This window comes from Lycorma delicatula, chromosome 5 (assembly GCF_047948215.1).
Source record: "Lycorma delicatula isolate Av1 chromosome 5, ASM4794821v1, whole genome shotgun sequence".
Lineage (NCBI taxonomy): Eukaryota > Metazoa > Arthropoda > Insecta > Hemiptera > Fulgoridae > Lycorma > Lycorma delicatula.
In genome coordinates, this window is record NC_134459.1 from 158159229 (window position 1) to 158185817 (window position 26589).

General features: G+C 30.0%; 1 protein-coding gene across 1 annotated transcript in view; it reads right to left on the bottom strand.

Annotated features, from left to right (window-relative positions):
• Nucleotides 1-9620: 9620 nt before the first annotated feature.
• The window catches only part of LOC142325524 (protein O-mannosyl-transferase 2-like), a 31388-nt gene continuing 14419 nt past the window's right edge, over nt 9621-26589 (bottom strand). Inside the window, exons 2-7 of the mRNA XM_075367392.1 lie at nt 24196-24284; nt 17737-17885; nt 17203-17359; nt 15723-15863; nt 14680-14795; nt 9621-9755 (exon numbers count right to left, since the gene is read on the bottom strand). Coding sequence (XP_075223507.1) covers nt 9741-9755; nt 14680-14795; nt 15723-15863; nt 17203-17359; nt 17737-17885; nt 24196-24284 — 667 coding nt within the window. The 3' untranslated portion in view covers nt 9621-9740. The remainder of the gene's footprint in view (nt 9756-14679; nt 14796-15722; nt 15864-17202; nt 17360-17736; nt 17886-24195; nt 24285-26589) is intronic.

Below are 26589 nucleotides of genomic sequence, written 5' to 3' on the forward strand. Positions count from 1 at the left end.
AAACATCAGTTTCAGATAAACCACATTTTTTATACATTACAAAATAGCTGGTAAAAATGATTAAAAACAGTTGATGTAGTGTTGAACAGCTGCTCAAATTGAATAAAGCAAGTTAGTAATTAGTCATGTTATGACTAATTAACTAACTGTCTTTAATTATTCTAATTCTAATTATCATCTCTTTTTAATTATTTTTATCAGCTATTTTGTAATAAATAAAAAATGGGGTTTATCTGAATTGATTTTTTGTTTGAAAGCCGCCATTTTGTTCCTATAAATTCTAGAACGTTTTAATTTTCACAGAGTATTTTTAGAAGCATCGTTTAAAGGTCTGTAAAGTTTCAATAGAATCAGTGGGAAAATGGGCGAGTGATACTAAATCAAAAGCGAATACTTCTTCGTGGGACATTTTATATATATATTATATATGTTTAAAATACAACAATTTAATCACCAAACACAGTAACAGAAAAACTTTAAACAAAACTTACTTTGTTTTTTTAGGTTTTTTGGTTTCTGTTTAGTAATTAAGTTGTTTTTTGAATTAACACAGTGGTCAATATGTTGATGAATTATTTGAATTTTCAGCAAGTTATTGTATTTTATATATATATTGATATACACTTTAATATTTGCCTAATATGAACAAATTTTTCTGTTAACATCATGTTTTTAACATCAGTATTATAATATGCTTATTTTATGAAATAGAGCTATCTAGTACATTTTAAAGGTTAATATTTGAAAATATTTATTCGAATCCGTTTGTGTAGGTAGTATAAATATTTTACTCTCTGTTATAATGTTGAACAAATCTGTGCCTGAATGATAAATGTTACTAGCAGATTGTGTTGTACTTAATATAATATAAAACTGTTTTTTTAATGACGTTGCAAAACGTTTGTTAATTTTTTTTGTGGTAAATTATTAATACATTTTTTTTTTTTTCTGAATTTTTGTGGGCATTGACTGCTAAGGTCATTAGCCCACATCACATTCTTTAAAAGAAATTATTATCTCCATCAGGATCGTCATATGTAAGGGTGTAAAGGGCCCTTACATTTTATTTAAAAACACAAACTTCACAATAAACATTAAAACATAAAAGACAAGGACAATCACAAACACTTACGGGGTGTAAAGGGCCCCAATATTAAAATTTGAGATAAGGTTCTCAAAAGACCATGAAATTAAAATTTCAACTTATCAATATCATTTCTTTCTTTATATATATATATATATATATATACATATATATATATATATATATATATATATATATTTATATAACTACCGCTTAGAGATTCTTTTATCACAGCTTTAAACTTTCATTTTACAGACTTTTAAGAAGTTTACACTGGCGTGTAAAAATGCAACTACATTTTCTTCATTTCCATTATCCAGATCAGCACTAATATTATTTCTAAGACGGAACCTCTTTCTGAAGTCCGCATATATGATGCTTAATTATCAGTGTTTTATTACAAACACCGCACATTGGTCTTACTTCGCCGAAGTGTGACCGATTCTAAGTCTGGTCACCGCTACTTGTTCACGGCGAGTCAACTTAAAGTCGCTTTTTCATTTATAAGGAGAAGTTCTTACTGAGTTTAATTTTGTATTTAAACTCCTCCATTCAGCATTCCACTTTTTTTTTACTATGTTTGTTAGACGGTTTTTAACATCTGCCACTCTTACAGGAAATGCATCCAAATCATCGCAGACTGTTGCCTTTCTGGCAGCTTCGTCTGCGATTTCATTACCTGTAATACCAGCATGCCCCGGAGTCCATACAAATACACATCGCTGTCCTCATTGTTTTAGAATGTATAAAATGGACAGATGTTTGCAATTAGGACATCCTTAATGTTCTTGTTCCGAATTGCGACAAGTGCACTTAAAGAATCGGAACATATTAACACTCTCTCTTCGCAATAGTGTGTGTAGCAAAGAGCTTGCTGAATTCCAGTGAGTTCTGCCGTGTAGACACTGGCCACATCTGGCAGTTTCCAAAAGTGGGCTTCTCTATTTACATATATTGAGCATCCAACACCATGTTCGGTTTTAGAACCGTCAGTATAAATTCTGATATGTTCTTCGTAACTACTGACGGTTGCCAAAAATTCCTGTTGGATGATCACTGCTGGTTTCTTTTTTATTTCTCCTTGAGAGAGATCCAAACTTGTATTTACTGCTGGCAAGAGCCATGGCTGTATTTCTCTAGTAGAAATTGCTAGTGTCTCTGGTATAGCAATTTCGTATTTTCTTCTTAATTCGTGGTACCTAATTCCGGCTGGTCTGGAATAGGTAGCACGATGTTCATATACTGCAGCCATAGGGTGATTCGTAAACAATTTATTATTTATATGAGCAGGAAAAGCCCATACATTTGCTGCATATCTTAACAAAAGGATCTCTCTTCTATAATGTAGTGGCATTATTCCGGCTTCGGACATCAGACTAGCCGCCGGACTTGTGCGGAAAGCGCCTGTTGCATATCTTATTCCGCTATTATGAACTACGTCTAACTTTCTTAAGTGCGACTTTCTAGCGGATGAATATACGATGCATCCGTAGTCTAGTTTAGATTGATCCAATGCTTTATACAATCTCAATAATGTCTCTTTGTCTGAGCCCCAATTTAAGTTCGATAAACATTTTATAATGTTCAGGGCTCTTTTGCATCTATCACTCAAGTCCTGTATATGTAATCCCCATGTAAGGGATTTATCCAATACTAGTCCTAAATATCACGCTGTCTTTATATTGTATTGGATTATCATCAATTGTCAACGCAGGGCTTTGATGAGGAATTCTCTTCCTACAAAAGTGTACACAGCACGTTTTTTCTGGTGAGAATTGGAATCCGTTATTCCTTGCAACTTCATTTAGAGCATTGATCGCTCGTTGCAATTTGTACCTCACCATAGCAGTCTTGTTGCTGGCATACACAATTGCCAGATCATCAACGCTTTTGCAGATTTCTGCTGGAATGGCTAATATCAATTTATTAATGGCAATGGTAAACAAGGTACCGCTCAACGGCGAACGCTGCGGTATGCCATTTGCCAAGATTCTTTCACATGAATATTCATTGTTGACGCGTACTTGGAAGGTACGGTCATTCATATATTTGCTGAGCAGTATAGGCAGATTGCCACGAATGCTCCATGCTTCATGTATCTGGAGCATTATACCATGACGCCAGGTCATATCGAAAGCCTTCTGAAGATCAAAGAAGACTCCGACACAATGTTTCCTTGTAATGAAGCTGTTATATATAACGACCTCTAAGCTGATCATTTGATCAGTGGTAGAATGGTATTGCCGAAAACCTGCTTGATACGGTGATATCAGGTTTTCTTTTTCCAAAACCCAGACGAGTCGATTATCAATCATTTTTTCAAATATTTTTCCCATAGCGCACGTCAAGGAAATAGGACGATAGCTATTGGGGTCTGTTAAATTTTAATTTTTCTTTGGTATTGGAACAACATGAGCTTTTTTCCACTGCTGCGGGTACATTCCATCCCGCCATATTTTATTATAAAGTTCTAATAATCTACGCTTTGCAGTGGTATTCAGCTGCCTGATCATATTATAATGGATTTCATCCGGACCAGCAGCTGTGTTACCTGATTTTTCCAACGCTTTCGCGAATTCTTCCATTTTAAATGGTACATTATATGAGTAATTATACTCAGTTCTGAAGTTTAGTAGACCTTCAAGTTGTTCTTTTTTAGTACGAAAATCTTCTTCGTAGTTGGCCGTTCTGCTGGCCTTTTCGAAGTGATTGGATAACAGCTCTGCAATTTCATATGGAGGTCTTTTATTTCATCTTCATCTTGAAGGCTACTTATGGGAGCAAAATCATTACGCCCACAAATCGCCTTCACTTTCCTCCAAACATCTGCTGCAGTAGTAGTTTTGTCGATAGATGACACATATTGCTGCCAGGATCGTTTCTTTGAGTCTATCATAAGACGTTTTGCATATGCTCTGTATTTCTTAAAGGCAACAAGATTTTCTATGCTAGGACGCTTCTTAAAGCCGTTTTATACGCCCTTTTCTTTCTTTTTATAGCTTCACTTATTTCATCGTTCCACCATGGAACGGGTTTCTTCGTAAGTTTCCCAGATGTTTTGGGAATATATCTCGATGCCGACTCAAGTATTGCATTTGTTATGGTGTCGACATCGTCCCCGATTACTCCAGTTGTTTCTGGGAGCTCTAGCTGTGAAGCTCGTCCAGTCTGCCTTATCAAATAATCATCTTTTAGAGATGGGATATGTTTTTCTTGTAATATTAGTTACAATTTGCACCGGGAAATGATCGCTTCCATGCAAATCGTCTATGACATGGAAGCTGTACCTCGGTGCTATCGATCCGCTTATAAGTGCAAGATCTATACAGGACGTCGATCCATCTCTGGCATTGAAAAAGGTTCCTGATCTGTCTTTTAAAATAATAAGTTCTGAATTCATCAGGAACCCTTTCAGTTCTCTTCCACGGGGATCTACTCGATCTGATCCCCAAAAAGAATTATGAGCATTAAAGTCACCCACCAGTAAAACAGGTGGGGGAAGCTCGGAAATTAGTCTTCCTATGTCATCCTTATTCCAATCAAAATACGGCAAGTATATGCTGCAGACAGTGACCTGGAGCGGACGCTTCATTCTAATGGCGACCGCTTGTAGGTTTGTGTTTAGAACAACCGCTTCGGTGGTACCTCTAGTTGATGTTAATATGGCTACTCCACCTCTAACTCTTACATTTGGCGGTTGATCTCGCCGGAATATATTGAATCCTCTTAATTTAAATTTTTCATTTCGGCGGAAATGCGTTTCTTGCAGACATATACAAATCGGGTCTACATCATGTACCAAGCGTTGGAGCTCATGGATGTTTGAAAAACATCCATTGATGTTCCATTGTACTATCGACTCGCTGATTTTAAATTATATTATAGCCTAGGTTTTCCCTTCGGCCATCCTTTTTTTCTTTTCTTCTCAATCTTACGAACAGCATCGTGTTCGCGGAGAAGGTCGTCGCCCGTAAAGCTTCCGGTCTCCGAATCGGAGACCACCAAAGCCGCCGACGACGACAGGCATGGATCGGCACCGGTTACAGGCGCCGATTGTGGGGCGGCAACTTGGCCGACCCCAGACACGGGGGTCGCACCGGTCACCGCCTGTGGAAGGGGGGAAACTCGTCCCCCATGTGAAATGTTTTGTGGCCTCTGAGGCTTAGAGGCCACTTCAGTTACAGGAGGCTTGGGAGCCTCCATAACAGGCTCTGTAGCTGTCACTTTCTTCTCATCAACTAAAATCTCACTAAGACGGACTTGGATTTCAGGTTTAGTGTCCGTTTTCTTCTGTACTGGAGCGACTTTCTGTTTTGGAGATGTGTCTTCAGGAGGCTGTACAATTATTCTTGGCTTAACAGGTTCTTTAGTGCTGAGAGGCTTCATTTTATTTTCAATTATCCTCTCAATTAACCCAGCCAAGGTAGGTGCGAGTTTGTTGATGATTGCACTCTCATCAACAGAAACTGGAGCAGGAGCAGGAACAGCAGCCGCAGCCTGAGCATAGGTTGTTGTTGCTCTAGGTCTGCGGGCGTTTACGATCTTCTTATCTTCAAAGTAGCTGACCTTTTGCAGGGGTTTTACTTCCTGCACAGCCACTTTGTCTTTGTATGCAGGACAGTTCCTGGATCTACAGGAATGCTGTCCTCTGCAGTTTATACAGGTAGGAGGCTCCTTACACGGCTCTCCTTCATGAACTTCATCACCGCACACGCATATTTGCGCCCTCTCACACCTAACAGCGGTGTGCATTTAAAGCAAAGCGTTGGCATTTAAAGCATCGCATTGGTTGCGGGACAAATGCCCGCACATCCAACCGATGTATGCCCGCTCTTATCTTCTCCGGCAAAGTAGGCCGGTTAAATGTAAGAACATGGGATGCTGAAGGTAGGACTTCGCCATTCCTTCTCATGTTCAACCTCCGACATTCTAATACTCCCTGCGGCGCTAATTCTTCTACAATTTCCTGCTCCGTACAGTTAAGAAGATCCCAACAGACCACAACACCCCTTTAGGTGTTGAGCGTTCCGTGGGGATCAACACGTACAGCTAGTTCTCCAATTTTTTTAATACCTAGGATCTTCTGAGACTGTATATCATTTACAGTCTCTACATGAAGTCCCGTGAAAGTTTTCCTAATTTCCTTAACAGGGCCTCCAGCACATTTTGTTATTTCTCGAGCAATGAAGAATGGACTCACCTTCGAGAAATTACCGTCTTCTTTTGTAATAACTAAGTATTTTGGCTTTGGAACGTTGCTTTTGAAGAAAGCTTTTTGCAAGCTTTTCTTTCATTTATTACTGTTCACCACTAATATTTTAACTGCAAAATATTTTCATTAACATATATTCTCAATTATGTGCTAATACAATATACCTTTATGTTAATTTATAATCTTCTTATAATTTTTATTTTTATTATATCCTTTTTAATTGATATTTTATGCCAATTTTTACTTCCTTGTACGAAGTAAAGTGTTGTGATCGCAAAAAATTTCGGTTTTCAGATTTCAACAGAAATATCCATTTTGACCATCCCTGAATCCATTTTGACTAGGTCTGGCACGATGTCTGAACATAAATACGTACATAAGTATGTATCTTGCATAACTCAAAAACGATTAGCCATAGAATGTTGAAATTTTGGATTTAGTTGTGCACCTCTCCTTTTGAGTGCAATCGACTGGACCAAAAGTGTCTAAAAAAGCCCAAAATCCAAAAAATTTGGATTTTGGACATTTTCTTAACTGCTGTAATAAACCCTCATCGAGAGCTTTTCTATATGTTATCAGTGGTACTTATATTCACTGGTTCCAGAATTTTAGTCAAATAAAACTTTAATGAATGAAATAGTTGGATCTTACAAGGGGGAAGGCACTTCGGTTCGATTCCGACTTCATCTCTTTTGTTTTTTACTTTTAGTTTTAATTTAAATATATTGATTTATTAATAATTATTAACCTCTGATTATAAAAAAAGTTTTATGATAAATAATAATTCAATAATAAAAATACAAAAAATAATATGAAGAAATATTAAATTAATTTTTGTATATGTTTGTGTTAATATTGTGATGACCTCAGTGAAATTTCTGAAAAACATAATGAAACATTGTACTCCAAATACTACAAACAAAACATTTTAGTAATGAACAGCTTTCTTTACAAATAAATGAAAATCTGCAGATATTTATGAGCAATATTAGCTTTTACTCAATATGAAATTCATTCTTTTTTAAATATTTACCATTATAGAAGAAACTGATGATGGTAAATATTTTATTCTTGTCAAACAGGAATTACAATTCATAGCACCAAAACTTAATACTGAAGGTAGTAAACACAAATTAAATTACCGTAATGCTAGGGAGCTTTAAGTATGAGAATAATTGTTAGATACCGAAATCAAAATAAACAAAAACAATGAAATGGAAACATCAGTTTATACAAAGCTCACAATAAATAATATTACAATACGAGAGTACATTTCAAATTTAACCACCCATGGTATAAAAAAAAAAAATTTTTTTAATAAATCAAATAGCAGTACTTAATGATTCTGATGGTGAAATTATAGAAAAGATTTATAAAAAGCAGAATAAAACATACCACTAAAACTATACCAAAGTACAACAAAAAAATAATACAAAGATTAATAACTGCTTATACCTAAAATACAATTACACAAATAAAATAATCGAAAACACTTTTATATATGTGATAAAAATAAATATATAAGGGTCAATCAATAATTAAACAGACAAACATTTTAAATAAAGTAAACTCTTATTGCAGGCAATTGAAACTTTTGTAAATGTTAGTTGGCAACCATGCCAAGAGTATTAATCACCTGTTTGATTAATGTATGCGTAAACATAACCTCTAAAGTCATAGTTACGATGGTCTGTCCGCTTGAAGAATGTACTTTTGAAGAAGCGCTTTGTGGCCTGATTTTTTACCTTCAGAAAGTGTGCAACTGAAATGTTCTTTCGGATGAACAAACAATATGGCAGAAGTTGAATTGTGCAAGTTTTTATGCGTGAGTAAAAAAGTTTAAAATGGCAGAAAAAGCGTGACCGATTAAGATCAGATTGAGTTATTTTAATGAAATTTGCATGAACCCAACACTAACAACAAAATAAATAAGTTTAAAATCTTATCTTTGAAAATTACAAAATGGTAACCATTTAAATCATTAATACCTACATAAATATTAATTTTATCAAATTATGTTTTATTGGATATAATACTAAGCCTTTTATTGCAAATAAAATCAAACCATTTGTTCAAATTGGCTGATAAACAGCTAAGATATGACTAAAATAGGATCACAAAAATTACGCAGTTTGTCTATTTTCACTTCCTTCATTAACTGAAGTTAATAATAGTTTCTATTATTAATTAGTGAAAACACAGCAATAATAACAAAGAGCTTATATTGTAACAAGTGCTTTACATAGCATAAATTTACCACTACAGTATCTTAATAAAGGATAAGCCAATAAAAAGTATGATTTTAAAAAACTGATGTTTTATTTATACAAATTAATTATTAATTTAAATTATTTATAAAAAATAATTTTTAATATAAATTGGTAATTTATTTAATAACATTAACTGTTGAACCTTCTTAGTTCTGAATACTACACACTGAAGGTAACAGAGATAACATGATCTGGAAATATAATCAATTAATTGCATTCATTCATTACCTATATGTGTAGCAGATAGCCCAATCCTCTTAAAACCAAGTGTCTAGGTTTATCTCGGTTCTTCCACTATTTCAGGAGACAAAATCGTTCAGTCATTCAGATATATAGCTTTGATGTGAATAACAATATTTCCGCTTGAAAAGAAATACACCCTCAGAGAAATATGTATTACCAGCAGACCCGGCAATGATTTGCTATTGCTAGATTTGAGTATATATATATATATATATATATAGATTAAATGAACACAACTGAAAGTTTGATAAAACATTAAAAAACTGAACATTACAGAACTTTACAAAATTTAACCTTTCACTTTATAAAAAGTCACAATGTAAATAAATCCAGTTGGCAAAACACCAGCACTTGTAAAAATAAGTTACATTTAGTAACTTAATGACACCAATGACACCTACGTTGGTGAGAAATCAGATTATAATTTGTTGCTCAATGGTCCGTGGTACCTCCTGCACAGATATTCTTTCTCTTATCTGATGTGGGAACGTGACCACCAATGGGCGTGGCTGGCCAGTTGCTCCTCTCCACACATTTCCAACTAACTATCCACAGCATCTCACCACATTTATTGTTCTTTCACGTTGCAGGTCACAATATGGTCCTTTCTCTTACTTTTTTTCTGCTTTTTCTTTCCATGGTAAAATTCCAGTTTATAATTGAATAACCCTTATAAAAATTGCTGTTAAAATGATAACATAAGCTTTAAATTTGAGGCGTGAACAGTTTAAAGACAAAAATAATTAAGACAAAATTATTGATAATTTTTTTTTTTAGTTTTCGATCAGTTTTATGATAAAAACGCAAAATTTTTATCAGACATGAATAAATCTGCAGTATCTAAAACTCCCAAGATTCTAACCAACGTAACCCACACATTGTACTGTTAGGATCACTAGATGTTGGACCAGTCATTCCATATGCAAGAGGATTAAACAGATGAAAACTGAAAATAAAATAACAAATATAGTAATAAAAATCTCATAATATTCAATTGCATTACAAATACAAACAAATTTTACAATAAATAGTGATATAAAACTAACTCATTCACATACTGCTTTTTTTTCTTCTTAAATATTTACTCTTAAACCTATGCAATTTTACAGTTTTTTTTTTTTTTTTTAGAAATTTAAGACAGATTAACAATATTTTAAAAAAGAAACTTACAAATAGTTCCTAATGAATTTATTCAATTTTACTTTTCCATCTAGTGCTATAGCAGAGAAAGTAGAAGGGAAAGTATTGTAATCAGTCCAATTTGGGCATATGTAGTTTTCATCGGATCTTGACATTTTGACACCTAAGGAACCCAAAAAAAAACTGGATGGAAACTTTTCAGATGTTCGTATGTACGTGTGTGGGTTTGGTGTCGCACTCTACTGCAGATTTTGACTAAACTAAGCCAGATTACTTCACTATATAGGGGCATTGATGCAATTAAATTTTCAATTTACAATGTCAAGGAGGTGAGGTAATAGAGCAGTGTTACCCTCAGTATCTTGAGATTTTGCCTAATTAAGGTCTTATTTTTCTTAGGCACATTTGTTAACAACACTAGCATAGTACATAATGCAATAATGCAGTATAATGAATAGTTGTGTGTGTATGCGTGTGTAAGCTGCATGATGGGTAAGTCCTACACTGTGTTGTCAGCTCTTTTTTTATTTTATTGAAGTTGCATTAAATCTAAGAACATTAGCAACTATAGCGGGGGTTGGATTCTTATGCATTTTCTACCCAGAAATTAAACTGTTGGGCCTACGATGCAGCAGGCACATTTTTTTGTATTAGTTGCTTTAGAAGGCAATAAAATTTAAAAATTACCTAAAGTATAGAATTACAAAACTTTGTACAATATTTATATTTATTTCAATTTTATACACGTAGCCCTATATTTTCTGAACGATCGCTATCATTGTCAAACTCAGCATTATTATCTAACCTGATAATTCATTCAGTTCATTTGACATTCTTTCAGGTCTACCCATTTATAAATTATTTATTTTTAAATAAATATATACAATAAATATTCACAATAAAAATAAAGTATAATACAACACACTGTGTTGTCTTGGTCACTCTTTTGTCATTCAGCTGTGCTTGAATTTTATTTTTGACAATAAAAATATCAAACTATAAGTATCATAATGATAATTAATGAAAACAAAATAAAAAATGAGAAAAAACTTATATTTGTAAATAGGATTCAACACCACCTATTAAATAAAATACATGGATGCCAATCTCACATCTGTTCACAAAAATATTCGAACAATGCAGACATGTTTATGCAAATGGTCTCTTTAATAAACCTTCAAATAATATTAAGAAGCAGAAGTACTTGAAAAAGTATTAAAAATCTAACATTCTTTAAAACAATTTTATCTGTTTCAATTTTTATGCATATTGGTGTTTTAATTTTAAATACTTGCTGTTTCTTGTTTTTATATTATGCAATACAGTTGTCACATCTTTTTGTTTAACTATAACAGTTAATAGGTTGACATCCATGTAACTCCTCTAAGCTTATCATAATATTAACTTTTGAGAGGTTAATAAGTAATGTTTAAAATTGTAGAGTGAGCTACATGGCCATATAATAATGAGCAGGAGCTGAATTTTTTCACTTTTTTATGAAGTAAACTGACAGCAATGAGTATACAGTATACTCTTTGTGCAAGGTTTCTGCACAAACAAACTACCTCAATACATAAGGAGCTCTTGATACAGAAGTAGCTGTCAATTTTTATATGGAAGTTGTCATGTGAATTGTTTTAATTAATTTCATGTAACTGATATTTACTTCAGAAAATAATATAAGTTAATAATAATTAAGCAATTTAACAAATTATATTTTTCTAAACTAAATATTAATGGTTTTATTACAAATAAATAAAAATATTTATGTTTACATAAATAAAAAGTTATTGAAAACATTACGGTTCTAGAATAAAAGGTCATTTTTATGCATTATTACTTACTATACCAACATATTACTTTATTAAAATAAGCAAACATATTATTACTGTTCTTCACTGGCGGTATATATAAAAAATATTAGGTATGTTAATTATAAAATGTTAATACATGGAGTTCTGAATCAAAAGTATTTATTTTTATTAAATTATTACTGAATAAATAAAATTTGAATATCTGTACTAATTCCAAAGATTATTTACCTGTATAAATTAATTTCTAATTGTAATTTTAAAAGTATATTGGTAAATTTAATGTATTTGCAAAATGTTACTCTGTACTTTTAATTTTATACATTTTGTCGATAAAACCTTGATAAAATAGTTTTATTGAAATATCGGCAATTTGTAAATTGTGTTTACACAATCAAAATTGTACATAGTCTCCTGAGCAGTAAAAATACAAAAATGTTATATTTTTAATCTCATATAACTATACTAATGTTATCTAAAGTTTAGTTCTGGTCATTGAAGTATTGCTCTCTTTCTCTCACTCTTAATGAAATGATGGAAGGGTATTGGCTCTAGTCTTAGCAACAAATGTATATGTCATTCCATTGTCCAATAGAACTACCACACTCTCAGCAACCGTAATCATTGACTAGTTACTGTGCGTAGAGCGTTTGTGTTGTAAACTCTTGCATTTGTACAGAATTTTTTGTTAATAATATAAAACAGTACTTTTAAGTATTATTACTGCCAGAAATTACACTAGTCTGTACATACAACTGTACGTTTTCTACATGGAATTTTTATGTACTGTAGAATGTTTATATTTTTTCAAGAATCATTAGTTAATTATTGGTTTTAGTGATTTTTGTCATGCAATGACTTCAAAAAGAGGTAGGCCTAACACCCTGTTTGTGACAGGCAGTTTGTTTTTGGTTGGAACATAACGGTTCATAGCCAAGTGCGGGAAATGGTCTGCAGTGAGTTTTTTAAGAATGAATCAAAAAGTATTTTAGAAAAGAATGGATCTTCAATTCCTTTTCAAAAAGTCAGAGAACATACTCCTGCTGCTCTTAAAATTAATAAGAATACAATTTCCAATATTACAAAGAGAAGTTTTTAACTGTGAAGAAAGGTTCATCCAAATTATTAATAATGGGTAAACAATGATGAGTTACACAAGGTCTGTAAATAAAGTAATGAGACTGGTTCAGAAAAACTTTTTATTTACAATCCAATTATACATGGATTCTATCAACCTTCGAAATAGTTCCCTTGGGAAGCCACACAATGCTCAAACGGTTTTCCCACTCTTCATAGCAGTGATGAAACTCAGAAACCGGAATATCCTTCAGATGTTCGATTATATTTTTTTTTTAATGTTTTCCATTGTTCCAAAATGGAGTCCTTTGAGGTGTTTTTTTAAAAGTCAGGAACAGGAAAAGTCACAGGGACTGAAATCAGGTGAATAAGGTGGTTGAAGAACTACAGGAATGTTTTTCTTTGCCAAAAACTCAATAATTGAGAGTGCAGTGTAACAAAGTGCATTGCCATGATGCAGCATCCAGTTGTCTTTGATGGCTGGTTTCATGCAGGCAACTCTTTTCTTCAGTCTTTCAAGAATTTCTGAGTAAAATATTGATTTACAGTCTGACAGTCCGTCCTGTAAACCAAAAACTTAAAAGTCTGATTCGCTCAACACTGTCATCACTTTTTGGCATTAACAGTCTTCCAGAGTGTATTGTCCATAACTGATTCCCAGCTATCTGAAACTGCTTTAAACCACCTAAAAACTTGGGCTCATGACAGAACGTCATCTCTGCCCTTTTCAATTTTAAAAAAGTTTCAGTAGCATTCTCGCAGAGTTTAACAGAAAATTTGATTTGCAAAACTTTGTTCATAATTATTATCACTCATTTTTGTAACGCACAACAAAAACTCATGTCACGAAAAATTTGTTTACTTCTCATGTGGCAACAATAAACTAAAAATATTAATATCCAACATAAATCAGCTGTTCATATAAACATATGTTTACTAGTAACTTTACAGTGTTGCCACTTTGGCTGCTAAAAAGACTAGTCTCATTACTTTATTTACAGGCCTCATATATGAAGCCATGCAACGAAAAAATTCCCTTGAATGTAGACATACATAATTTAATTATAAATTTAAAAGAATCATCTGGTTTATCTTCCAGTTCAAACAGCAGCTCTGAAAATGATGAAATGGACAGAATTCAACCACTTTCTGATGAATAACGCCACAGTATTTATTTATAATAATTATTTTTACTGTATGGTAGTTGTTTTCTCCAATTTAAATAATATACTGTAATGATTATTATAATATACTGGACAATTCTTCTTCGCCAACGTAACATCTCCAGTTATCTAGATATTATGACACTTGATTTCTATCTTTAGGGGTTTGTTAAAGACAGGGTGTATGCAAAAAATGCTGTCAACTTTAATTAACTAAAAGGAAGAATCGATGGTGTAATTAATGAAATGAACTCCAATGTGGTATGAAATAGAATATTGTCTAGACATTTTATGCACCACAAAAGGTGCTCATGTGCAACCTGTTTGAAGTTAATAAGTGTTGTAAACAAAATTGTTTGAAATGCCCTGTTCAACAATAAAACATGCATGTAAGTAAGTACATTGCTTTGTAAGTACTTTGCTACACCTAAAATATGCTGAATAATGCTGGATGAAAGACTGAAACATTACTACTCTGCTACTAAAGTCACATGCTGATGAATGATAGGAACTCACTGACTACAATTTCAACAATAAAATTTTTATGTATATTGAGTTGGAAAAAATAAAACACAAAGGGAGATTATTGTTACAGATATTAGGTCCCTATAACTGCTGTAAAACAGAAGCAAATGAAGAATGCATATGTTTCATAATATCAATTATTATTACTCCTTACCTTAAATTTAATGGTGGTTGCAAATATCACTCCGTTAAACCAATGAGAAACAGTGCTTCCCCATTGTCCAGGCAGTATATAGGCAAGACTTTCCAAGAAATAAGTTAATATTGCACCTTCAAAAATATGACACAGAAGATATACATATATAAAATTCATCCAAAAAAAAAACTTAACCACAAGAGTTATACAAAATATTTAGGAGAAAGATTAGTAATAAAAGTTTTTTTAAACTTTAAATGTTGTTTAACAAATATTAATACATTACTGTTATTTACTGGAAGTGTATATAGGAGTTCTTAGTATACGTTAAGAATTTCTAAGAATTATGTAATAATATATTAAGAATGAAATAATTCTTTGAGTTTCAAATGATGCTTACTTAAATGGCACACTATGTTTGTAATAGGCTGCTAAAACAAACAGTACCGAAAAAAAACTGAAATCTACAAAAAAGAGTTTAAAAATTTACAATCTTAAAAACGGATTCTTTCAAAATATTAGACATTATTATTATTATCATCATCACCACCCATTCTTTACTTTGCTTTCTAATGTATTCTTGTAGTGTGCTAACAAAATTAAAAAAAAAATTCATTGTAGCTATGTAATACAATAAAATGAAATCTTGTTGTAAAATTTTCTTAAATCTTAAAAATCTTATTTTTATTTTACATGTTATCTTCTAAGTGGCAACTGAATCATACAATGTATCCAACCACTCAACACATTTAATCCAAGATTTTTTGGTCAAGCATTGAAGTAAGGTTAAGCCACCTTAGAGAACAATTTCATATTTACAAAAAAAAATTATATATTTATATTTAAATGCTCGGGTTAGTGGTATACTTTAGTTGCTAAAGTCCAACTATTAGCAGATTTTCTAAATGTAGCAGATGTTGTTGGCCTAAATCTTTATAACAAATTTTTTTAAGTTTCAACAGCTTTATAATGTTGTGAGACAACAACAAAATACAAATTTAATCTTGAGAATAATCAAATTGAATTAATACAATGAAATATTATTACTAAACGTACAGTACCTGTTATCATAGAACTGTATAATAATGCAGGAAAATAATGATGAAAATATAATACTCTTCCCATAGCCCAGAATGGCACATAATGAAGAGCCCAACCAACAAATAACCAAGCACAGCAGTTTGTCATTCTACTCTTCATATCTATTAAAGAAAAAAAAACAAATGAATTATAAAATAATGGATAAATACATAATTTTTTTAAATGGTAAACATACATTGGGTATAGTATTTAATCAAGTAAATGATGACATTTTCACATCGATTATAAATGTTTAGATATGTAGAGTGATAAAGAAAACAAAGGTTTTTATAAGATACAATTGCATTTAGTTCTAAAATTCTGAAACAACTATTGTAAATTAATAAGTTTAAACAATAAATCATCATTATCAACATTTTAATTGTCTATAAATAAACAGAATGTAATATGATATTTGGACACATATGAAATCATCTGGAGTTCTACTAACTCTGTAGGAGGTAATTCATCTATTAATTCTATAAGAGATAATAATCTTAAATCAATTTCTATAGAAACAAGTGCAAAACCATGAGCAACAAAATGTTAGGCATATCCAAAATATGCAATATGTTCAAGAGCAAATGCTAACTTAATTACACTATATATTAAAATTTATTTTTGATCATAAATATACATAGCAAATTTATAATACTATAATCAAAATAATTATAAGGGGAAAAATGTTAAATTAGATGTAAACATTAAATACCAATAAATTAAGATATGATAATTAATTATATTTAAAAAAATTAATGTTTACCTGAGGCATAAAAAATATAGATGAATGTTTATTTCTTATTTTATTCAAAACCAAAATGTAATGTTTTTATATTGAAAAAAAATTAATGCTACATACTGTTTTTAGGTTTCTTTATAATTTTGTCATCCATAACTGTAAATCATTAGGCCTTCATATTGCCTTAACTTACTTTTAGTGATGTGAACACTATACAGATACTGCATCGACTGTTCTTTGCTCATGCAAAATTCATAACTGATCCTTAAGTGGATCAAGTACAAATGTATGGGCTAACTTTTTTGTGAGCTACAGTTTTTGCAATATAACACATAAAATTCAGGAATATTGCCCGTATAACAAGAACAATTTTAATTATAATCCCATTCCTGAACTTTATTTTTAAGTGTACAGCTTACTGGATTTTTTTATAGTAAGGTTAATAATTTAAATCTAGTTACTGAGAAACTGCTAAGTAAATGTAACAATAATTTATAATTTTTTTATATTTCTTAAGACCCTTATTTTTATTTTAATGTTTAGTTTTTAAATGTTAATATAAACAAAAAACGTCCCACAGGACCTATTATGGAAAAAATTACAATTACATAATTTAATACATACAATATTTAATAATAAATGATTTAAAAAAATAAATAAATACAGTAATTAAAAATGATACAAGAAAAGACCCATGATAAGAAGAAAAATATATAAATTACCTCTCAAAGGTTCTGGATCAGTATAACCACGTTGATGTCGTACAGCATTAAATATGTAGGTGAAAAAAAATACAACAAGGAATACCAAATTACTCCACCAAATAACTGGATTACCAAGTAAATAAATACGATATGTATTGCCATCAAAAAATTGACCCTGAAAAATTTAAATTAAAAATAACATAAAAGAAAAATAGGTTCAAGAAAATTTGAATAAAACAATTTATTCATTTCTTAAGAGTAACTCAAGATATTATACGATTTTTTGTAGTAAATTTTATATATGTATTTATGTGATATGTTTACATTTTGAAGGTAAAGAAAGATTATTGTGGTCCTGATAATATATATATATACACACACGCACACACACTAAATTCTTCATAAATCTTTAAACCTACCAAACCATAAATTTATTCTGGAAAAAAACACTTTTATTTATTTAGTATTATCAGAAAGTAAAGTATTAACTTAATTATTTTTTTAAAACATTAACCTACATTTAACTTTTAAAACTATTTCAAGTTAAATTACCCTAAAATTTATAGGCCACTGCCACGGACGCGATGTAACTTCACCTTCTTTTGGTTTTAATCCAGCATTTCCTTGAAACATGACAGCATGTGACTCAATAAAGCGTTCTAAAAATCCAGGTGCATAGACTTCAAAACTGACATTAGGTACTGCAAAAAATTAAGTCAGTAAATTTAAATTCTTTGAGAAAAATTATCATAATAATAGTTATATATATTACTCTTAAATTTTATAGTGTAAAATTTAAAAGTATACAAATTTAAAAGACACCTTACCAAAATAAATATTTAGCTGTTACCACCTGAAATATAATAAAAGGTCAATTAGTTACAAGTAAGAATATAAGCCTTTAGAAGATAAAGACTTAGGCACTACACTGTTAGTTTTACAAATAATGAAGAAATAAAAAGAAAACTATTAAAAGTAAATAAAGAAAAAGGAAAAGCTTCTTACTCATAAAAACCTCCTCTTTTGATTCAAAAATATTAAAATTGAATAACTTTTTTTAAGTTTTGGTAGAAGATATAACTATCGATTTAATTTTTTTTTAAATCAATGAAATGCAAATATATAAAAATAATAATAATTATCATTTAAAAAAAATAATGATAAAGATGTACTGTTATTTAAAATTAAAAATAAATCACCAGAATACAATTTAAAATTTAATCCCTCTCAGAGTGTAAAGTTGAAAATTACTCTTACATCACATCTTTTTATTAAATTACATGTTACTTCTTTTTTTATGTAATGAGAAACAAAATTTGTAAACCCCGATTAAGATAATTTGTCTTAAGGTTCCATAAAATGTTCTCCAAAAGTCTCCCCTAATGAGAGAGCAAAAAACTCTTTCCACACTGATAATGCCTTATTTAGAAAAAATAATTTTAAATTAATAGTATTAAAAAAAACTTTAAAAATTAAGTCCCAATTTCAGGAGAGAGTTGTACTTCTTTAAAATTAATTTTTAATAATATTTTTGATATGCATTTTTTGGTAAGCTTTATAAGTAAAATTTTCATTAAATTCCAACCTTCTTCAAAATACAGCAGTATCTGTCTTCAATATTTCTCCTCTTTTCATCTATGTTTCCAATCTTTTAATAAGTTTAATTTCCTAACACACAAGCTACAATTACATAAAATTTTATAATTTAAGGTTAAATTAGCTGTACCTAAGATGAAATACAAAATAATAATAATAAAAAAAATATATAGCAGAAAAAATAAACAAACAGTTGCATATCCCTTGATGGATTTCAGACTATAGTTGGTATTTCTACAAGCTGGCAAAGGAATTTTTAATTATCTTCTACAACCAAATTTTTAAAAACTGTAAATGTTATTCTTTCTTGAAAATATACATTTCTATGACTGTATGATTTTGGAAATATTATATGGTTTCTATTCAACTTAATAGAAACTATTACATTATCCTAACACTGCTATATATATACTAAACAAAAAGCAATAACCTCCTTGCTGAGTTGTCAACAAGGTCCGATAGGTATGCAAGCTCCAACAGACAAACGAGTCCAAATATATGTCTGGAATATATATCAAGATATATCAGGGTATCTGTTCAATTCTTCCGACAGAGTGGCACACGAAATGATCTAACATTTGTTTTGGCAATAATTGTTTAGATTAATAAATTACTAATGTGTTTCATGCTGGCAGAAGTAACAACAGTTTATGAATACCAGTTTAACACGCTGTTTGTGTATCGTTCCAAGATGGCTGACAAAGCAAGAATGATTGTTGAACAGTGCATAATGACTGTGTTGTTTTTAATGAAACAAAATATGTGGTGCTTATACAAAGACTGTTTTTTGCACATTCTCAAACTCGGTGGTTGCCCTCATTTAAAACAATATGTAGACTTGATGAAAACTTTAACAGTGACAGTTCAATATTTGAGAATAAGAGTGAACAGCCTGCCAATGTTCATTTTCCACAGAATGTCGAAGCTGTCAGAGCAGCATTGCTGAGGAGCTCAAGCAAATCAACAAGAAAAGTAACAGCAAAACTTGGGATTTCTTAGCGATCTGTGCAGCGAATTTTAAAAACTAATTTGTATTTGTATCTGTATAAAATAGTGGTGTTCCTGAAATTTTTGAAAAATTGACAACAAACATCAAAGAATGGCATTCATTGAACAGGCTGTGAACTGAGATGTATTGTTGAACAATGTTTGGTTTTCAAATGAGGCACATTTTCAGCTAGACGGGGATTGTTAATAAACAAAATCTATGTTTTAGGACTTCTGAAAATCCACACATGCTTCATGAAAAGGTGCATCATACCCCAAGAATTACAGTACGGGCTACTATCTCAGGTCATGGGGTAATAGGGCCATTCTTTTATGAACAGACGGCGAACAGTGAACATTATCTAAACATACTGCATAAAAATTTTGTTCCTCAGCTTCTTGCAAAAGGGTTTTGATTAGAAAACAAGTGGTTCATGTAGGATGGAGCCAGACTACACATAGCTAATGTTGTTTTAGACTTTCTGCATGAAACTTTTAACACAAATGTCATTTCAAACCAATATCCTAATCATTTCGTGTGAGGACAGAACTCCCCCCCCCCCCCTGAACAGTCCTGATTTGAATCCGTGTGATTATTTTCCTTGAGGATTTCTAAAGGAATAGATTTGTCCTAAACATCCTTGTACAGTGATGGAACTGCGAGTGCTGATCATTGAGGCATGCTACAAAATAACTGAAGATATGTGTCGTTGAATTATTGACAATATAGCAGTTCATGTTGAAGAAGTTGCTAGACGTGACAGTACTCATATTGAACATGTGATAAGCAAAACATAATCTCCAGGTATACAGTAAACATGTTGTATTTTACTTTCCTGTATTGCGGTTCAAATAAATATTTCTTCACAAAACTAAATGTTGGATCATTTTGTGCACCACCCTATATCTGGAATTATAAATAATTTATTTTTTATTAGCTCAAAAATATATTTCCTTAAATATACTCATATATATTTAATTTTTATGAAAAATAAACCAGCAAAACACAGTAATTTTTCTTGCATCTTCAATTCATATTAAATTCTATAGCAACTACATTAAAAATATTCTTTTTATGATTTTTTCATTTTATTCAAAATTAAGTTTTCTATTGTCAAATTTTTAACAATATTATGAGAGTGTACATGTGATTTTGTTGTCTAGTACTAGAATAATTTAATCTTTAAAAAATAGTATTTTCCTTTGCACTATTGTCATTACTTTGCCAATTGTAAGATTGTATTTTTATTATGTTTTTACTTAAATCATCATCTTAGAATGTGATCTGGTGGTTCATCAGTTTATATTTATAAATGCAATATTCCTTGATTATATTCATTTTTTTTATAATTATTAAAAATCTCCAAAATATCTACACTATTTTTGCAATCTGTAATACTATGTTTGGTTTTGAAGTAGCTGCTGCTGAGCTACATCATTAGATACACCTCTTTTTTGTTTTTGAATGCTGTGTAATGTTCTGCAAATTTTTAAAAATGATCTACTGGTTTTACCAATATAAATATTATTAGATTCATTGCATTTAATTTTGTATAATTCTCTTAATTCCTCTACATTATTTTTATTATTATTATAATGTGATAATATTTTATAATGTGATTATTTGGTTAACATGCTTTTTTAAATTATTTTTATCATATATGTATGTTAATAATTTTTTTTAACATAAAGAGATTATTAATCTCTGTGTTATCTCTTAGCTGTTATATCTTGGTATTTTTTATTCTGCTTTTTATAAATTTTTCCTAAAATTTCATACTGAAACCATTAAATATTGCTATTTGTTTTATTTCATATATCTTTTTTGAGTTTAGTTTATTTTTTCATTGTTTAATAAATTGCTCTAAATATCATGCTTTTAAACGTATTAATTTTTTGACCGTGGGTGATTAAAATTTAAATGTATTGTAATATTATTTGTTGTGGGTTTTCTATAAACTGCTGTTTCTACATTATTGTTTTTGTTTATTTTGATTTCAATATCTAAAAAATGTATTTTTTTGTTATTATTTTATTTCACATGTAAGTTTTAAAACCTTATTGTAATTGTTAAGTTTATTTTAAATGAACAAATGTTCATTATTTATGCACCGGTGTTTTCTGGTCTTTCATTTGATCTATTTTTTATTATTAACTTTAACAGAATTTAAAATAATATTATAAACAATATATTATTTTAAACAAAAATAAAAAATGATGACCTACCAGATCACATTCGAAGATGATAATTTAATTAAAAACATAACAAAAATACAATCTAACAGTTGGCAATGATGACAACAGAACAAAGGAGAATGCTGTGTTTAAAGATTAAATTATTCCAGTACTGGGCAACATAATTACATGTACATTCATAATATCATTCAAAATTTCATAATAGAAAACATAATTTCCAATAAAATGAAATATCGTTAAAAGAACATAATAGATATAGAATTTTATACCAACTATAGAGATAAATATAAAATTTAATACAAAGTTATAGTGACTTTGGATCTGTGTAATGATTTTATCATGCAATGAAGGGCGATGGTTTTTATATAATATTAACAGAAATTTTGTTAACAAAATTTTATAAATGAAATCAGCTTCATCACTAATCAAAGCAAAAACACGTTGTGCTGCAGTCTTCTATATAGTTAAAAATGCACAGTGGGGAGTATATTTGTTTGTTTAATTCTATTTCATTATATTAATGTATTTCTATCTAAACAAGTGAGTGTAAAACCTTTTTAATATTTTTATTACTATTATTTTTAATATATGTATTTTATTTTAATAACATTGAAATTATTTTATATTTATAACAATGGATTTGATATAGTATTATCTTTAACATATTAAGATATTGGAACCAACATACTAAGGTGAATAAGAATAATAAAAAATAAGAGAAGCAATCATGGACTACTTGAAAAGGAATACAAATATAAAAATAAAAACATGTATCTTTTCAGTAACTAACTCGGTTAACAGTAAAAAAAATACAAGGATGCCAAGCCACCATTACTGTATGTACTAAGTACGACAATAAACTGCACTCATTAAAAGTGAATGTTTTAAAGGGTTAATTACATATATTACTTAGTTTTATTTATTTTCTACTGAATTATGGTATAGTAGTTTGCATTAATTATTCTTACAATCAAATGTGTTTTCTAAAAAAATAAAATTCATAATTACCATCAGATTATGAGCCAGGAAACTTTATAAACTAAGTTTTTAGCAACTTGGGCGGCTACCTCTACCACTATTTATGTATATAATTATGGAATGTATGTCAAAAATAAGTAATACTTTACTTATTAAGTAAATACTTTATGAAAATACACCGTTTTATTTGAGTATAAGATTACACAAAAAAATTTCTAGATAGCTGAAAAGTTATCTAATAAAAGGTTAACTGAAAAGATTCTATCAAACTCTGGAATTTAAAAAACTTCTATTTGATTTTTCGGTTGAAAATTGTAATTATTTTGTGTTTGACAGACTCTTCCTCTCAATCAACTTAGTTTGTCTTAGGAGATCGTTGAAGATGCTAATACCATTTAAAGGAATTTGTAAAGTTTATGATTAAGAAATAATTTATATGGCAACCAGAAAAGCCTTTGAAATATGTTGTTAAAGTAGTATGTTGAAAATTAAATGGGTTGATAAAATACAAAATGAAGAGGTCTTAATAAAAATAAAAGAGGAGAGAAATTTTTTCAGAATCTTGTGAAGAGCTGAATTAGGTTGATGGGCCATATATTAAGAAAATGTTCAAGTTTAATTTGTTTGCTAATAAAGAGATTGTGAAAAGAAAAAGTTGTAGAGAAACACAAAAATTGAACATATAAAACATTAAAATTAAACATATAATTTAGGACACAAGGGCAGAAAGGATGTAGTAGTTGTGTTGAAATTAAAAGATTAGCACAGAACGGAGGGAATGGAGATTAGCATCAACCTAGTCTACCTGGTTGATTAAAAAATGGTCGACTGATAAAATAAAAAAATAGAAGTATCTTTAACGTAATCTCATGGGAAAAATTTTCAAATGATATTTAAGGTGGTCTTAATGGCATTGCATTGTTACCATTACACTTATTAAAATAAAAATTGTTCCAGACACAATATTTTTTTTCCAGACACAATTGATGTGCTTCCCCACATAATGAATTGTGGTGAAATCTAGATAAAAATAAATAAAATGCAAAATATACATCAACATATATTTAAAAATGCTTATCCTAATATACACAAACTTTGTGCTTAAAATTTTTACTTTTTGAACTTTGAAATCGGTAAAATAATCGAGGGACCAAAAATCTGATGTAGGTCAATTTTTACCACAATACTTTCCCATATGAAAATACTGAACTAGGAAGGGAACAATAATAAAAGACAAAATTAGTTAAGGCTTACACTTTGGAAACATGTTGTCTTCAACATTCCATACAGCATTCTTATCTCTTAAATTAGGATTACAAGTCACTTCTTGCTGTTCATATGCCCTAAAGAAAAAAAAAACCTTTACAGTCTGAACAAAAAATTTCCAGATTTCCTGTAACTTATCAAGGAGATGATGCAATTTACATAAAAAGTAATTCATGATATTACTTATTATGAAGAGACAATCAAATAACTGATTAAAAATTACAAAACCACTCAATTTATGTAAATATTTGTCACCTCAAAGCCAATCTCATTTCTGAAATTCTACCATTATACAAAAAATAGGCAGTAATTAAGTAGGTATCAGCCACATTAAAAGATAGGGACTAGTTACTTTTGACCCGAACAGCATTATTATTTATTAAAATTTTATTTGAAGAACAACAAGAAAAGTCATTCTGAACTAACACTACTGCAATAACATCATATTTTAAATTGTTATTAACAGGCACATTGGCATGTTGGTAAAATAAAAATATACATTATAAAATATCCCTAAGATGTTTTTTCAGCAATTATTCAGACATATTTTAGAGGTATATGGCTCATGATAATAATATACTCATAGCTAATTCATTAAATTATTTTCAGAAACAGCTTAAACGTAAATCCAAAAAGCTGACCTACAATTCAAGCAATAAAAATTTAACCCAAAGTTTTGAAAAATAAATCTTGAAGTATATTTTCTTCTTCAATAATAAATACTTAATTTTTGAGATTAGAGATCACATTTTATTTTTTAATTTACTGCTTACTGTTACATATAAATAGGCTAATACAACAAGCAAACATAAACTGTTGGATCACAATTTAAATTTGAAAAAATATGAAGGTTGTTTGATAATTAAAAGGACAAATGACTTTAAATTATAAATTAACAAATAGTTTATTTAAAAAATATAAAAATACCAATTTCAAAAACCCAAGACATTAATAAAATAAAGTAAAACATTAAAAATAATAAAAAAATAAAATTTAAGATTTTAAAAGTTTATATGACATTTATGGCTCAAAACCTTTAGGGGAACATGACAAATATTACCTATGAAAGAACTAAGTTGACAGCTGCAATAGGTACTGAGAGAACTGTGAACATACATTGCAAAGGTGAAATACACCTTATTTTGTTTCACTACGATCAGGGGTTAATGATAAAAACTAAGGCTATTTTCAACATAATCCCTCGCTACATTTAGGCACTTGTCACATCTTTCTATGAGTTTTATCCCAGTAGTAAAGAGAATTTTACTCCTTGGTGTCTGAACCATGAAATCAGAATTGAAATTACTTCCGAACCCAACTTTTTAATAGTTTTTAATGTATTTTGGGCAGCGTAGAGGCAGGCTTTTAAATTTACACACAATACTTGAGTTATTAATACACTAAAACTATTTTTAAGCACTTTCATTTATTGAAATTTTAGATGATGTCTGGTTTGAACCAAAGTATATTCAGATTCATATATATGATCTGTAACAATTTATCCAAGTGGTTCAAAGCTTTCAAAAAATTGATCAACGCTCACTTAATTTAGCAATTTACATTTATTCATATTACTAATAATTACACTAGATATCATTGCAGGGAAGAATACTTTGTTTTCAAAGAAGAAAGTGAAACTCTCCTCATCAGACACATAGTATGAGGAAAGGATTGCCAATAACAGTTCTTGAGGGAATATTGGAGAAAGGAATTGTTGAAGGGAGCAGAAGTCACAGCTTGCAACTACGCAAAGAGAAATGTATCAAGAGAAGAAAATCTGAATTTGGAACACAAATAAATGGAAAGAATAGTGATGCCTAGGACCTACCACATGATATGAGAAGAGAAAAATTAGAATAAATCATTTTTTGAATTTTTATGTAAAAAATTACATTACAAAACATGAAGGAAAAGAATTTTAGTTTTAAAACAATAAAACCATTTAGCGCTGCAACAGTATATTATAATTTAGCTTATTCATCAAAGGAAAGCAATTGCATTTAAGTAATAGAAAAACAGATTACTTTCACAGTTATCCTTTAGTTTTTTGCGATATTCACAATACAAAAAATAAATTTTCATCAAATACCAAGATTATTCCAATACGTTCATTTATTTCACTCAGTCCTTCATGAATTTTTCTCCAGCTATTTTCAATTGTAATTTAGAAAGAGCATAGAGTTACTGATTAATCATCAGCCACTGAAAATGGTTCACATGTACTCAATTTAAATCTCAAACCGGAATTAGCCAATTCTGAAATCCACCAGTACATAAGGGTTTAATAATATATGAATTTATTTATAGCAACTTGAACTTTATACTCTCGCTATAATTTAATATAAATAAAAAATTAAAAAAAGACTTTTAAAAACATGTTTT